General features: G+C 41.4%; 2 protein-coding genes across 2 annotated transcripts in view; one reads left to right on the top strand and one right to left on the bottom strand.

Moving 5' to 3' along the window:
• Window positions 1–14,805, bottom strand: part of LOC106570023 (UDP-glucuronosyltransferase 2B31) — a 32,740-nt gene that overhangs the window by 4,105 nt on the left and 13,830 nt on the right. The gene's annotated exons all lie outside the window — the stretch shown is intronic.
• Window positions 10,816–13,498, top strand: LOC106570078 (lymphotoxin-alpha). The gene is made up of 4 exons (XM_045693132.1): window positions 10,816–11,366; window positions 11,496–11,538; window positions 11,671–11,712; window positions 12,150–13,498. Exons 1-4 carry the CDS (start codon window positions 11,160–11,162, stop codon window positions 12,578–12,580), a joined length of 723 nt encoding a protein of 240 aa, XP_045549088.1. The 5' UTR covers window positions 10,816–11,159; the 3' UTR covers window positions 12,581–13,498.

Genomic DNA, 14,805 nt, shown 5'->3' with positions numbered 1-14,805 from the left:
CATGTAAAGTATCAGTCAGATTTTTTAAATATTCATGTAATATAATCAGCCCTCATAACACCCACATATCAGCAGTGCATCACTGGCTGATGCTGTTAAAACTAGTTTTTTTCTATCAGGTTTCCTCTCTTTGCGTCACTCAAAACCAATGGATTTCTATTTAAGAACCACGTGCCATACCCTGGAGAGAATCCCTGTCACTCAAACTCTTTCATCATGAACATAAATCACCGGCTGATACTGTTAAAACCTGTTTTTTTCTGTCAGGTTTCCTCTCTTTGCGTCACTCAAAACCAATGGATTTCTATTTCAGAACCATGTGTCATACCCTGGAGAGGATCCCTCTCACTCAAACGCTTTCATCATAAACATCCCACGGTCTTTCCTCAAGATTCCAAAAAGGTCAGAGCAATTTCACTTCGCCCCCACATTACTCATGTCTGGGCTAGTCCTGCCAACTGTTGTGCAAGCAAGATAATGTGCAAGCAAGAAATTCCCTGCATTCCCTTGTGGAATACTGGGGATTGAGAAAAAAAAACGATGGCTGTAGTTAATGTGCTACAGGCATCGCTATGCTTGCAACCAGATCAAATGATGAAAATATTACAACCAAAATATGCCATCATTTCCAGTCTAGTCTGATGGAAAAACACCTTTGGCTGAAGTTTGTCATGCGAAATTGTTCGCTTGAAAATACTTCCACCAATTGATGTAACCTAACATATTCTTAGACGTTAACTGTGAACTGTAAGCAGTTGTTTCCCATTGTTTTCTCTCTAGTTTTAAATTGTCACACCTCAAGAAAAAGATGTGACCTCTACCAATCTACAGTATATTGAAATCCCATTCCCCTTACATATGTTGTTTTTTGAATTATTGGAATTGTTAGAGACATGTAAAAATGTGCTGAATTCAAGGATTGTACTTGGGAACGTCTCATTTTTTCCACCCCTGAGTAGATTGGTGACAATCACAGTGACAGACTCTATCTCTGTTGACTAAGACGATTGACTTTGTGTTGTGTAGATAGTTGCTAGTTTGATCCCCACTCAGGGCAGAAAATAAAGCCTTCTGTTACAATGGAACCAGTTTTAGAATCCCTGGCCAACTGTCAGCTAAAAACAGTTTAACTTCTCACTCTGTTTCTAATGTGCACCAATAGAGTTTTAGACCTGGAAATAGTACAGTTTCAGCTGCCACACAACTTCTGACCACACAACTACTGAACACAACCACACAACTTCTGTCCACACAACTACTGACCACAATTACTGACCACAACCACACAACTTCCGACGACACAACTAGTGACCACACAACTACTGACCACAACCACACAACTACACTACCGTTCAAAAGTTTGGGGTCACTTAGAAATGTCCTTGTTTTTGAAAGAAAAGCAAGTTTTTTGTCCCTTCAAATAAATTGTAATTGATCAGAAATACAGTGTAGACATTGTTAATGTTGTAAATGACTATTCTAGCTGTTTAATGGAATATCTACATATGCGTACGGAGGCCCATTATCAGCAACCATCACTCCTGTGTTCCAATGGCACATTGTGTTAGCTAATCCAAGTTTATCAATTTAAAAGGCTAATTGATCATTAGAAAACCCTTTTGCAATTATGTTAGCACAGCTACAAACTGTTGTTCTGATTAAAGAAGCAATAAAACTGGCCTTCTTTAGACTAGTTGAGTATCTGGAGCATCAGCATTTGTGGGTTCGATTACAGGTTCAAAATGGCCAGAAACAAAGAACTTTCTTCTGAAACTCATCAGTCTATTCTTGTTCTGAGAAATGAAGGCTATTCCATGCAAGAAATTTCCAAGAAACTGAAGATCTTGTACAACCCTGTGTACTACTCCCTTCACAGAACAGCGCAAACTGGCTTTAACCAGAATAGAAAGAGGAGTGGGAGGCCCCGGTCTCAACGTCAACCGTGAAGAGGCGACTCCGGGATGCTGGCCAATAAAAATAAAATATTAAGATGGGCAAAAGAACACAGACACTGAACAGAGGAACTCTGCCTAGAAGGCCAGCATCCCGGCGTCACCTCTTCACTGTTGACTACTGACCACAACCACACAACTACAGACAAAAACCACACAACTACTGACCAAAACCACACAACTTCTGACCACAACCACACAACTTCTGACCACAACCACACAACTACAGACAAAAACCACACGACTACTGACCAAAACCACACAACTACTGACCTCAACCACATAACTTCTGACCACAACCACACAACTTCTGACCATGGCACACAACTACTGACCACAGCTACTAACCATAACACAACTAGACCACAACCACAGAACTACTGACCACACAACTCTTTGTCCCCATGTGCAGTTGTAAACTGTAGGGGGGGGGGGTCACACCCAGTGTAAATCTTAAGGCAGCAGACTAATCCTTTGTCCTCTCAGTGTGGAGGATTGGAATGTTTGTGTGGGCCTATGGATAATCTACCTCAGAACAGTAACATGCACTAAATGGACTTTGGGACAATATATTTCATTAGCCAAAATGGTGGTAATAACGATAGATGTAATATGAAAATTTTTGTCATTTTTGTTATGTTATTAAAAGTTAAATGACAATGTTATAACGAAAACATTGTAACTTGAAGAGTTTTCATAATATTTACTTGACGTTTGCATACTGTGCATTGTGTGGAAAATGTCCAGATCAAAGAGAATGTTTTTGTAAAAGTGAACTGTGAAATTTTGTTGTCTATTGAGATCAAAGTACATTGTGATACCTTGCCTCGTAACTAGATACACCCCAGAGAACTTGCCATGAAGAAAGAAATGGCCCTTTCTGACCCGAGGGTATAAAACTTGTGAGTTGTGGTTGCTAATTTCTGTATTACCAAATGAGGAGAGACAAACTTCACACACCAGTCAGAGTTATACTTAAACTACATCTTTAATTATAAGAGTTTTGCATTAGCACTTGACTTTCAACAATTCACCATTTCTAATGAACCGTTGAGAGTGTCAACACAATGGCTACTGAGATCTTTTATAGCAAAGATCCACCCCCCTTTGACATGACAAACCACAGTGTAACGGCCGTCGTTCAAATGAGACCAAGGTGCAGCGGAGGATGTGTTCATCTTCAGGAATATATTAAAGAAAGAACACGTTAGACAAAAACAAGAAACCGACAGCCAAACAGTCCTGTCAGGTGCAAACACTAAACAGAAACAATTACCCACAAAACCCAAAGGAAAAACATGCTCCTTATGTGTGACTCCCAATCAGCAACAACGAGCTTCAGCTGTGCCTGATTGGGAGCCACACACGGCCCAAAACAAAGAAATACAAAAACATAGAGAAAGGAACATAGAACGCCCACCCAATGTAACACCCTGGCCTAACCAAAATAAAGAACAAAAAACCCCTCTCTATGGCCAGGGCGTTACAGTACCCCCCCAAAGGTGCGGACTCCGGCCGCAAAACCTGACTCTGAAGGGGAGGGTCCGGGTGGGCCTTCTTACGGCGGCGGCTCAGGTGCGGGACGTGGCCTCTGCTCCGCCCTTGGCGTCACCCTCTTAGGTGGCGCACCTGGCCGCGCCAAAGGTCTGGTGGGCGACCCTGACTGCGCCCGGCTGGCGGGCGGCGATGGCTGCGCCCGGCTGGCGGGCGACCCTGGTTGCGCCCGGCTGGCGGGCAGTGATGGTTGCGCCTGGCTGGCGGGCGACCCTGGTTGCGCCCAGCTGGCGGGCGGTGATGGTTGCGCCTGGCTGGCGGGCGACCCTGGTTGCGCCCGGCTGGCGGGCGGCGATGGCTGCGCCCGGCTGGCGGGCGTCCCTGGCGGCTCCGGCGGCACTGACCCAGGATTCACCAGGCTGGGGAGATATGAAGGAGGCCTGGCCCTGGGCGCAGGCACAGGACTCACCAGGCTGGGGAGACATTGGGCGAACTGGTCTCCCAGCGCTCTGGAGACACAGTGCGCAACGCCGGCGCAGGATAACCTGGACCGAGGAGGCGCACTGGAGACCAGACGCACTGAGCTGGCACCATCCGCCCTGGCTCGATGCCTGCACTCGCATGGCACTTGCGGGGGGCTTGTATGTAGCGCACCGGGCTTTGAACGCGCACTGGGGACACCGTGCGCTCCACAGCATAACACGGTGTCTTACCAGTACCACACTGCTTCCGGTAAGCACGGGGAGTTGGCTCAGGTCTACCGCCTGACTCCGCCAATCTCCCCGTGTGCCCCCCCCAAAAAATGTTTTGGGGCTGCCTCGTGTCTGCTGCGCTCCCTTTTCTCATACCAGCGCCTCTCAGCTCTCACCGCCTCGATCTCCCACTGCGGGCGGCGATAATCCCCAGCTTGAGCCCATGGTCTTTCCGTCCGGGATATCCTCCCAAGTCCATGAATCCTGAACGCTCCTCTCCTGGCGCTTCTCCTTCCTCCGCTGCTTGGTCCGTTGTTGGTGGGTAATTCTGTAATGGCTGTCGTCGCAAGAAAACCAAGATGCAGCGGAGGTTGTGGATTCATTATAAATATTGAATTAAATGAACCACTATAAACAAAACATCAAACAGCAACGATAGCTAACAGTCACAGCCAGGTTCCCCATTAATCACTCCATCCCTTCACATGGTTTAAGAATAGGTAAAGACACATTCACATATGAAGACAATGTTCCATTCTGACCTCTCCCCTCTCTGGGCCCCAAGTGACTGAGCCCCAGCTGAGGGAAGAAGTACAACTGCCAACACCAAAGTCCAAAGGGATACATTCTAATGACAAGTATCTCACATAAGCATATTATACAAATAAATCATCTTAATTATCTATGTTACCAAACTAATTCTGATTCATCCGCCACAGAGTTAAGAATTTACAATTCAGACTAGATGACCACGCGCTGCAGACAAGGTGTACGATTAGTCGCAACCCCAAAACGCAACACGAGGTTGAAGAAGACAAAGGAACCTCTTAACAATCAATGCTACGGTTGAGTAGATGTATCTGTATCTAAGAAGGTTGAGTAGATGTATCTGTATCTAAGAAGATGAATTCAAGCAGGACCACCCGGTTATTCTCTCCAAGGAATCTTGTGTCTACACTGCTTTCATTCCCACGCTGGAACCATTTACATGGCTGATTAGCCGTCCTCAGAAGACCCCTCTTACAGAACAAGGGCGAGGAAACAGACCACGAAGAGACAGGACACTGACATCGTGTGGACAATCAAAGACTTACACCCGGTGACAAAAGATGTGCCGCCATTAGAGGAGAAAAGAGACCCCAACGGAGACCTTCGACAAGTAATTATATCATTATATTCTGACCCATAAGAGCGACATTTCGGGGCAAGGTGTTAGGGCTAAACTAAGCAAAGTTTACAAATGTATCCAAGTATGCTTTTCTCTCGTGCACTCTCTCTTTCTAAATCCCCATTTTGTGTAACACGTGTCATAATGTGTTGGCCCACTAGGGACCTGTTTCATTGTACTAAGTTCTAATCAATAGCCTAGACTGTATGTTTGTGTATGGGTGTCTTATATTATCATTTAGCTTGTTAGTAAATAAATAATCAACTCAATTGGTGTGGTATGGAATTATTTAGTGAGACCCGAGTTTGTGCAGATTTATGAATTATGCGACTTTCAGGATGAGACTGTAGAGGAAATAAATTAATTAGTGACTGCTGTAAAATCGATATTCTGATATTCTTTGAGTTCATTTGGGAAATGGAAACTCATTAAAACAAACTTTACCCATGGTGCCCCAGGTTACTGAGTTAATTATTACCTGATTAATTGAATCACTTAATTATAAACATGGTTCATTATTTGATAAACCTTTGGATGCCGTCTACCATAGCGCCCTTCACTTTATCACAGGTGACAGTTTTAATACTCGTCACTGCATCCTGTATCAAAAGGTTGGTTAGTCCTCATTAAAGTCCCGTAGATCACGTCACTATTCCCTTTTTGTTTACAACGCTCTACTACACAAGCTTCCTATTTACCTATCTTCATTGTTGAAGTATAAAAATAGAGTTGGTTAACTCTTGAGGATCCTCAGGTCCCCACTGAATTAGGTAAATCCGTATTTAGTTTTAATGTGCCTCACTGCTGGAACAATTTGCAGGACTCATTACAATTAGATGTTCTGGTGCCACTCGGGCAGTTAACCTGTTTAGGATAGGGGGCAGTATTTTCACGGCCGGATAAAAAACGTACCCGATTTAATCTGGTTATTACTCCTGCCCAGAAACTAGAATATGCATATAATTATTTTATTTGGATAGAAAACACCCTAAAGTTTCTAAAACTGTTTGAATGGTGTCTGTAAGTATAACAGAACTCATATGGCAGGCCAAAACCTGAGAAGATTCCATACAGGAAGTGCCCTGTCTGACCATTTCTTGTCCTTCTATAGCCTCTTTATCGAAAATAGAGGATCTCTGCTGTAACGTGACATTTTCTAAGGCTCCCATAGGCTCTCAGAAGGCGCCAGAATGGGGAATGATGACTCTGCAGTCCCTGGCTGAAAAACAGTAGGGGTTTTGGAAAGTGGTCGATCTGAGAACAATGACACGGGTGCACGCGTGCATGTGAAGACTCCATTTTCTATTTTCAGTGTTTGAACGAAAACAAGGTCTCCCGGTCGGAATATTATCGCTATTTTATGAGAAAAATCGCATAAAAATTGATTTTAAACAGCGTTTGACATGCTTCGAAGTACGGTAATGGAATATTTGGAAATTTTTTGTCACGATACGCGCCGTGGCGTCACCCCTTCGGATAGTGTCTTGAACGCAAGAACAAAACGCAGCTATTTGGATATAACTATGGATTATTTGGAACCAAAACAACATTGGGTGTTGAAGTAGAAGTCCTGGGAGTGCATTCTGACGAAGAACAGCAAAGGTAATCCAATTTTTCTTATAGTAAATCTGAGTTTGGTGAGTGCCAAACTTGGTGGGTGTCAAAATAGCTAGCCATGATGGCCGGGCTATCTACTCAGAATATTGCAAAATGTGCTTTCACCGAAAAACTATTTTAAAATCGGACACCGCGATTGCATAAAGGAGTTCTGTATCTATAATTCTTAAAATAATTGTTTTGTTTTTTGTGAACGTTTATCGTGAGTAATTTAGTAAATTCACCGGAAGTTTTCAGTGGGTATGCTAGTTCTGAACGTCACATGCTAATGTAAAAAGCTGGTTTTTGATATAAATATGAACTTGATTGAACAAAACATGCATGTATTGTATAACATAATGTCCTAGGAGTGTCATCTGATGAAGATCATCAAAGGTTAGTGCTGCATTTAGCTGTGGTTTTGGTTTTTGTGACATTATATGCTAGCTTGAAAAATGGGTGTATGATTATTTCTGGCTGGGTACTCTCCTAACATAATCTAATGTTTTGCTTTCGTTGTAAAGCCTTTTTAAAATCGGACAATGTGGTTAGATAAAGGAGAGTCTTGTCTTTAAAATTGTGTAAAATAGTCATATGTTTGAAAAATTGAAGTTTGGGGATTTTTGAGGTGTTTGTAATTCGCGCCACGCCCTATCATTGGATATTGGAGCAGGTGTTCTGCTAGCGGAACATCTAGATGTAAGAGGTTTTAAGGGTGTTAATTGAGGACCTAGTAGCTGTGGACTGTAAATGTTTTTCATAAATGTTGTTGTTTTGTTTTACATTGTATTGTTGTGATCAGGGCACCCTTTGGAATAAGACCATGCTCTCAATGTTGTTGTCCCCTGATTAAATAAAGAATAATAAAAAACACCAACAATTAAGACCCTGCCCGGCCGCGGAGGTTCAGAGGAATAGGAGGACGTCAAAGAGCGGTGAATGTAGTGGAGGTGAAACAATAGCGTGTTGGCTAGAGTACATCAGTGATATCAACTTCCCTGAGATCTTAAGCCAACTGTCGTTCGCGGCATTGAGTTGCAGTGTTATTGCAGAAAGTTGTTAGTCTAGCTTTCTCTATAAGACTAATAGTCACAAGGTGCTGCTGACATTCTTAACTGTGCATATATCAAACCATTATGTCAGCAATGACTGATGAGAATTAAGAGATGATGTTGTCTGTAGCGACCTAGTGTGCTGTACACCAGAGGGGAACACCCTTTTCCATGCTGGAGTAGAGACACAGGCAGACATACCTGCCCACCAGCGTGTCTTCACCCACGCAACCCTGTTATAACCACACTGGGCTATTTTTAACAACAAGGCTCTTCATTTGCCTTCCGTGTTAATTATTTAACACTGGGAAAGGTATAATGGTCAGATGTCAGCCAACTGTCACTTCCTTTGGACAACTGTGGCTAAGTTAATTAAACAGTATTTTTCCATCACACTACGATCATTAATAACAATCACCTCTGACGTTGTCCACTTCAACTGGTCCTTAGGGTGTAGTTAAGATTCACGTTTGGAACGGCAAGTGCTGTTTGTATTTCCATTGTACAAGTGATGTCATTAGTTCAAATTCCCTTTTGACATACAGAGTTATTATTAAAGTGAAATATACAGATAGATACATGTATTTACTGTATGTTTTTCTTTGCTACTATGACCCAGATAAAGATATATGATCTGATACCCAGCCAGCTGGCCCAGGCAAAACTCAATATGCAACCGATTTAGCAAAACTCTAGTCTAGAATATAACTGGCTTACAGAAAAAGATGTACAAAATTAAACATGTTTTTAGATAACTTTAGATAACACATAAAAAATGCAACCCATTTTAGTTTGACAATCCTGTGACAAGGATATGGATTTCATAGCATAGGGGTCCAAAATGGGTCACCTTTGTCTATAAATGGTTTTTCATACAGGTCTAAAAATCACATTCACATGAACCATTTCTCTACACATTAAATGTTTTTAAAATGAACAGGGGTTGTGTGGGAATGTGGCTCAGTGGTAGCACTGTAGTCCAATAAGCACACATTGTTATTCTCCTTAAAGTCTAAATGATCCTTTTTTTGCATACAGAATGGAATGACCCTGGCCAGCAGCATCCCACCCTGCATCCCACTGCTGGCTTGCTTCTGAAGCTAAGCAGGGTTGGTCCTGGTCAGTCACTGGATGGGAGACTAGATGCTGCTGGAAGTGGTGTTGGAGGGCCAGAAGGAGGCAACCTTTTCTCTAGTCTAAAAATAATATCCCAAAGCCCCAGGTCAGTGATTGGGATATTGCCCTGTGTATGGTGCTGTCTTTTGGATGGGATGTTAAATGGGTGTCCTGACTCTCTGTGGTTACTAAAGATCCCATGTCACTTATTGTAAGAGTAGGGGTGTTAACCCTGGTGTCCTGGCTAAATTCCTGATCTGGCTTTCATGCTACTGCATCATCCCCAGCTTACAATTGGCTCTTTCCTCTCCTCTCACCTGTAACTATTCCCCAGGTTGTTGCTGTAAATGAGAATGTGTTCTCAGTCAACTTACCAGGTTAAATAAAAGACCCTACAGCAAACTAAACAGCAAGGAACCTACTAAAAAGAACAACATTTGAATCACACTGATACAAAAGCTGGAAAACATAAGTGACATAAAATGTTAATACTAAATCAAATAGCATAAACCAGGATGACACCTTTGGCTATTGCGTCACCCATTCCCTAACGTAGGAGTTAAACAAATTCCCAAACCGGTACTAGGTAGCTGTTTAAACAGATATCTTTCTCCCACACAACCTCCTTATAACCACAAACAGAAGATATTCATTGACACAACATGCAGGCTACATTCACACCCACATAAAACCTCCATGTAAACACTTTCTCTTGCCATGGGTACTGTGATCAGTAGGTGGAGGAAATCAGTTATTTGCTTGTGTCTCAGGAGCTGTCATCGAACAAAACATGAAATATATTGAGTTGCCATGTGTGTATATTTCCCTTACGAAACAGCCCAACGATTTACTTCTGTTTTCTATACCCAATTACCTTAGTAGACCACTAACCTTTTTGCTCCTAGTATTCAACGACACTGATCAGAAATATTGATAAAATGTTGCACAGTGCAATAACATACAATTAGGTTAAACCCAGTAGCTCTTTTGCCATGGTCAAATAAAATCCCAGTTGGTTTTGGGTACTGTAAAAACCTGACAAAAAACGGATTGCAACTTGCAAAACATGCGCGAAGAAAATGACAGACTTCCAATTTTGTTCGACATTTGAAGCTGCACAAAGAATGGTAAATCGTGGCTAATACAGCCGAGAGCTATATAATTTATATATTTGCTAGTGTAGCATGTAGGCTAACGTAACGTTAAATCAATGAGCCTCCACACAGTCAGTCAGTGCGGGAACGTGAACATTGCACCCAAGATTGAGCTACAAAATTGGAAGCCGGTCATTTTCTTCGCGCATGTTTTGCAAGTTGCAATCCGTTTTTTTGTTTATAAAGCGTAGTCTTTATATCCGAAAATAATCATTTGGGGTATCATCTTTCCAAGGGCTCCATCTGAATTCACCCTATTTTTTAATAACATCATTTTTAATATCTGGGCTTGGGGAGGGTATCAAGTCAGTTCGAGTCAAAAGGCTCAAGTCCAAGTTAAGTCGCGAGTTATTGATGTTAAAGTTGAGTTGCAAGTCATCATATTTGTGACTGAGTTCACACCTCTGTGTATATGCGACTTGCATCCTTGGCACAAAGTTATATTACATTCTACTCAATCCATAGGCTTCATTAATGTCATTCAGACTGTTTTGAAGTTGATACAACTGGCTATGATAGCTGAGGTTCATAGCTAGGTTCTGAACTAATATGTATATCAAACGTTTAGGGTCCTACACAGATCGGCTACATAGCTAGCTACGCATCCATAGGCATACAGGTATTTTTATCAGGAAACTCTCTATTAATAGAAGATAAAAGAGCGTCATTCATCTTTTGTCTACATTGAACTGCCTTCATTTGCGCATGATAAAATACTACCTTCACACCCACAGCTCTGTCGATTAATTTGAGAGTGGTCATTTATACCAGCATGAGGGATAGTCTGTTAATGCAAGACTGGGATTTTCCCGGGGCACATGTGCAGGGAAAGGCACTGAGAGCCGAGTCGCGTAGGCGGTAGCAGAACTATAAATTCGGATGTATTTCATTAAGAAGATAAAACGTTACTTTAGACTTCGTAGTGGTGGTTTGATATGGATAAGTGCGCAAGGAACAGCGAGATTCCTCACGATACCGTGATTTCAATGGCGCAGCAAGAGTCTGTTGTTCTTTTGGTCAAACACTGTCAAGAAATGAAGCGACAGGAGAGTCGCTTGCGTCTTGTCACGTTATTCTTGGTTCTGGGTTGTGCAGCTGTATTTGTCTTTACCCAGCGTGTGAATAGAGACTGTAATGAGAAGGTAAGCAATGCGACATCCATATGTTTTTAACGGGGCAGACAGATGCCGGAGAGCTTTAGCATTAGATTTTAATGGAACTTTAACTTTCATTACTGTGGGTGACCATTAATAATTAACTTGTGTTTGTAGCATTCACTCAAACCTGCAGAATACTCACGACAGCAAGCTATAGGTATGTAACTATTTCGTATGATATGTCTTCCATAGTACATTCCTTTGATTTCATGATTTAAGCCTCGAGAGGCGCGTCTATCAGCAGCGTAAAGCAAGCATGCGCTGATCGTTTTTTTCTTTTTCCTACCAGATCGGCAAGGACAGAACCTGAAGCCAAGCGCTCACCTGACAAGTATGTCTTAGTAAAGCCTGTTTTTATATATATATATATATATATATATATATATATATATATATATATATATATATATATATATATATATATGCCTGCGTGTGAATGGACCGGATGTGTAGGTTTGCAACTTTGTAAAAAGAAATGTTATATTGTTATACAATTGTATTATCTCATGTAGCCTAGATGTGCCTTTATGATTCTCTTTAAGGAACCACATGCTTTTTGGATATCACTGAGAAATCCCAAGTGTATGGGTATGGTGTTATTCACATGCCTAATCAAACTTCCTGCTTAGTTTGCAAATAGGCTATATTGTGCACATTGAGCTGTGGTAATATTGTGCAAGGGCAGCTGTCAGGAATGTTGGCTTTTTGTGTGTTGAATATCAAGTGGATATATTTCCTCTGATCCTCTCCATCTTCTCCTACCTCCAGCATCATCAAGGTGCAACTCAGTGCCTGAAGATTACATCCAATGGGAACACAAGGCCATTGGCTTGGTGCACATGCAAAATTTCACCTATGATGAGAAAAAGCATGCTCTGGTTGTCCCTCAGGGAGGCCGATACTTTGTCTACGTAGGGGTCAACTTTCGAATGCCGGATAAAGACAAGGTATCTGGCGAGATCCATTTTCTTAGCCTGAAAGTCCTGAAATTCTCCAATAGCTACCAAGATAATTGTCTTATCATGGAAGTCAAGGATAGCATACCAGACAATAGGAGAGGAGCGAGGACTGTGTACACGGGACAGGTGGTTGCTCTGGAGGAAGGGGACCTCCTGAGGGTGTCCATTAATGAAGACAATTATGAACTGATTGACTGTTCAACAGAGACTACCATGTATATTGGTGCTTTTCTCCTCTAGACAAGGAGTACGTGTCTATTCCAAAAATATGCAGTCTGTGTGGATTTATATTATTTATTTCCATGCTTACTTTTAGTAGGACCAGTGCATGTTTCAAGGCACATTTTAAAATCCTTGTGGATACAATACTCCTGTAACATGCAGGTATTAGTTAAGGCTTTCCTTCTGACAAAGCTGACCTTATTTCAGGGTGGCAGGTAGCCTAGTGGTTAGACCATTGGACCAGTAACTGAAAGGTTGCTAGATCAAATCCCAAAGCTGTCAAGGTAAAAATCTGTTGTTCTGCTCCTGAACAAGGCAGTTAACCCACTGTTCGTAGGCTGTCATTGTAAGTAAGAATTTGTTCTTAGCTGACTTGCCTAGTTAAATAAAGGTACAATATGAATGTATTCATACATTAATTTCATAGTATGTACTGTTTGCTACACATTCCTTTCTTGATCAAAATGAATTCAATTGTTGTTCAATAATTGTTGTTAAATGAAATAACTTATTATGATTTTATAGAGTGGGGTCAATTCCTAACTCAAACATTTGCCTAATTCTTTAACGCATGAGTTTTGTGCAAGAGTCAAGGTAGGATTTGACTGTCACGTCCTGACCATTGAGTGCTCTTATTTTCTATGGTAGAGTAGGTCAGGTCATGACTGGGGGGGTTTTATCTACTTACATTTTTCTATGTTGGGTTCTAGTTTCTTTTTTCTATGTTGGTTTTTTTGTATAATGCCCAATTAGAAGCAGCTGGTCATCGTTGTCTCTAATTGGGGATCATATTTAAGTACTTGTTTTCCCCACCTGTGTTGGTGGGAGATTATTTTGAGTTAGTGCATGGTGCACCGCTTTTGTTGTGGTTTGTTTGTAATTTATTGTTTGTTTGGATAAGTTTCACAATATAATAAAGATGTGGAATGATACGCACACTGTGCTTTGGTCTCCTTCCTACGACGTACGTGACATTGACCCTTGGGCTACAGCCGCTACAGGCATATGTTGTTTTTATTTTTGTGTCCCTCAAAAACTCAAGTAAATAATTTTCAGACGAGTTGCATACACTTCTCTGTTGTCCATCACCTGTCAATGGATTACTCCCATACAAACCCATTGGCTCAATAAGCAATTTTCTAACACAAAATCTCTGTGTGGCCGTAGCCCTAGGGAAAGGTATTACACTCCATTTACTGTATGTTATTCTGTCTGGAAGCACCACTTCATAGGTTTTATGTTATTCTGTCTGGATGCACCATTTGGTAGATTTTATGTTAAAACTGCTCCTCAAAGGGATAGTTCACCCAAATTACAAAATTGCACATTCGTTTCCTTCCCCTGTAGGCAATCTTACCTTGTCCATAGACTGCTTACATGGTAAGGACACCAATATGTCATTTTGTAATTTAGGTGAACTATCCTTTTAAATATGTTACCAAGTAACATATACTTTATATTGGCCTTTCTGTGAATAAAGTATTTAATTTCTGTAAAAAACAGATTTCTACTTTGGGATTCTTCCTTGAATGAAAGAGAAACCTGAGGTAAAGCAGTGAAAGTTGGATAGATGACAATTGAACTATCCCTGTGCGTGGGTTCCTAAGTGTGAATCCTGGCCTAAAAAGGTTGTGTCATTATCCCTGGAAGTTTTCTATTTCTTTGTCAGTGGATGTGGTCACAGTGTGTGTAATGGAAAGATGTTTCTACACTGCAGTTAAATGGATTACTCTTTCCCCTCTGATCTTAAACATAATGAATCACTCCACATGGTTTACCTAACTACTGAGGGGTATATTACAAAGCATGATCAACAAGTTAGCCAGCTAACTTTGATAAGCAACCAGAAATAACTATAGATTTTCTGGTTCATTAAAACAGCTAGACTTCGGTATGTGTTCTTGCTTGTTGAAACAATTAGACTATGCCCATTTCAAGCTTATCTTTAAAGTTATATCAGAATATTTAGGCAAGTTAGCTGGCAAACTCCTTTATCCTGCTTTGTAGTATACCCCTCTGGTCTCCCCTTGATGATAAGCTCTAAAATGGGAAATCTGCTATTGCTTCATCCATTTTTGGACTTTTAAATTAGTGATATATACCCATTGAGTCTTGTAGAATATAACGGTTGAGTGTTCGAATCTCATCACGGACAACCTTGTCATTTTAGCTAATTAGCAACTACTTACTACTTTTTAGTTACTTTGCAACTACTTAACATGTTAGCTAAACCTTTCCCCAAC

The sequence above is a fragment of the Salmo salar genome, chromosome ssa01 (genome assembly GCF_905237065.1).
Source record: "Salmo salar chromosome ssa01, Ssal_v3.1, whole genome shotgun sequence".
In the NCBI taxonomy this organism is placed as follows: domain Eukaryota; kingdom Metazoa; phylum Chordata; class Actinopteri; order Salmoniformes; family Salmonidae; genus Salmo; species Salmo salar.
This window is presented reverse-complemented; position numbering and strand designations above follow the sequence as displayed.

Excerpts from the sequence above, each read along its gene's own strand:
- LOC106570078 (XM_045693132.1), top strand. The coding sequence starts at position 11,160 with ATGGATAAGTGCGCAAGGAACAGCGAGATTCCTCACGATACCGTGATT. Across the intron at positions 11,367-11,495 it reads ATAGAGACTGTAATGAGAAG|CATTCACTCAAACCTGCAGA; the intron begins GTAAGCAATGCG and ends TTGTGTTTGTAG. Across the intron at positions 11,713-12,149 it reads GCCAAGCGCTCACCTGACAA|CATCATCAAGGTGCAACTCA; the intron begins GTATGTCTTAGT and ends TCCTACCTCCAG.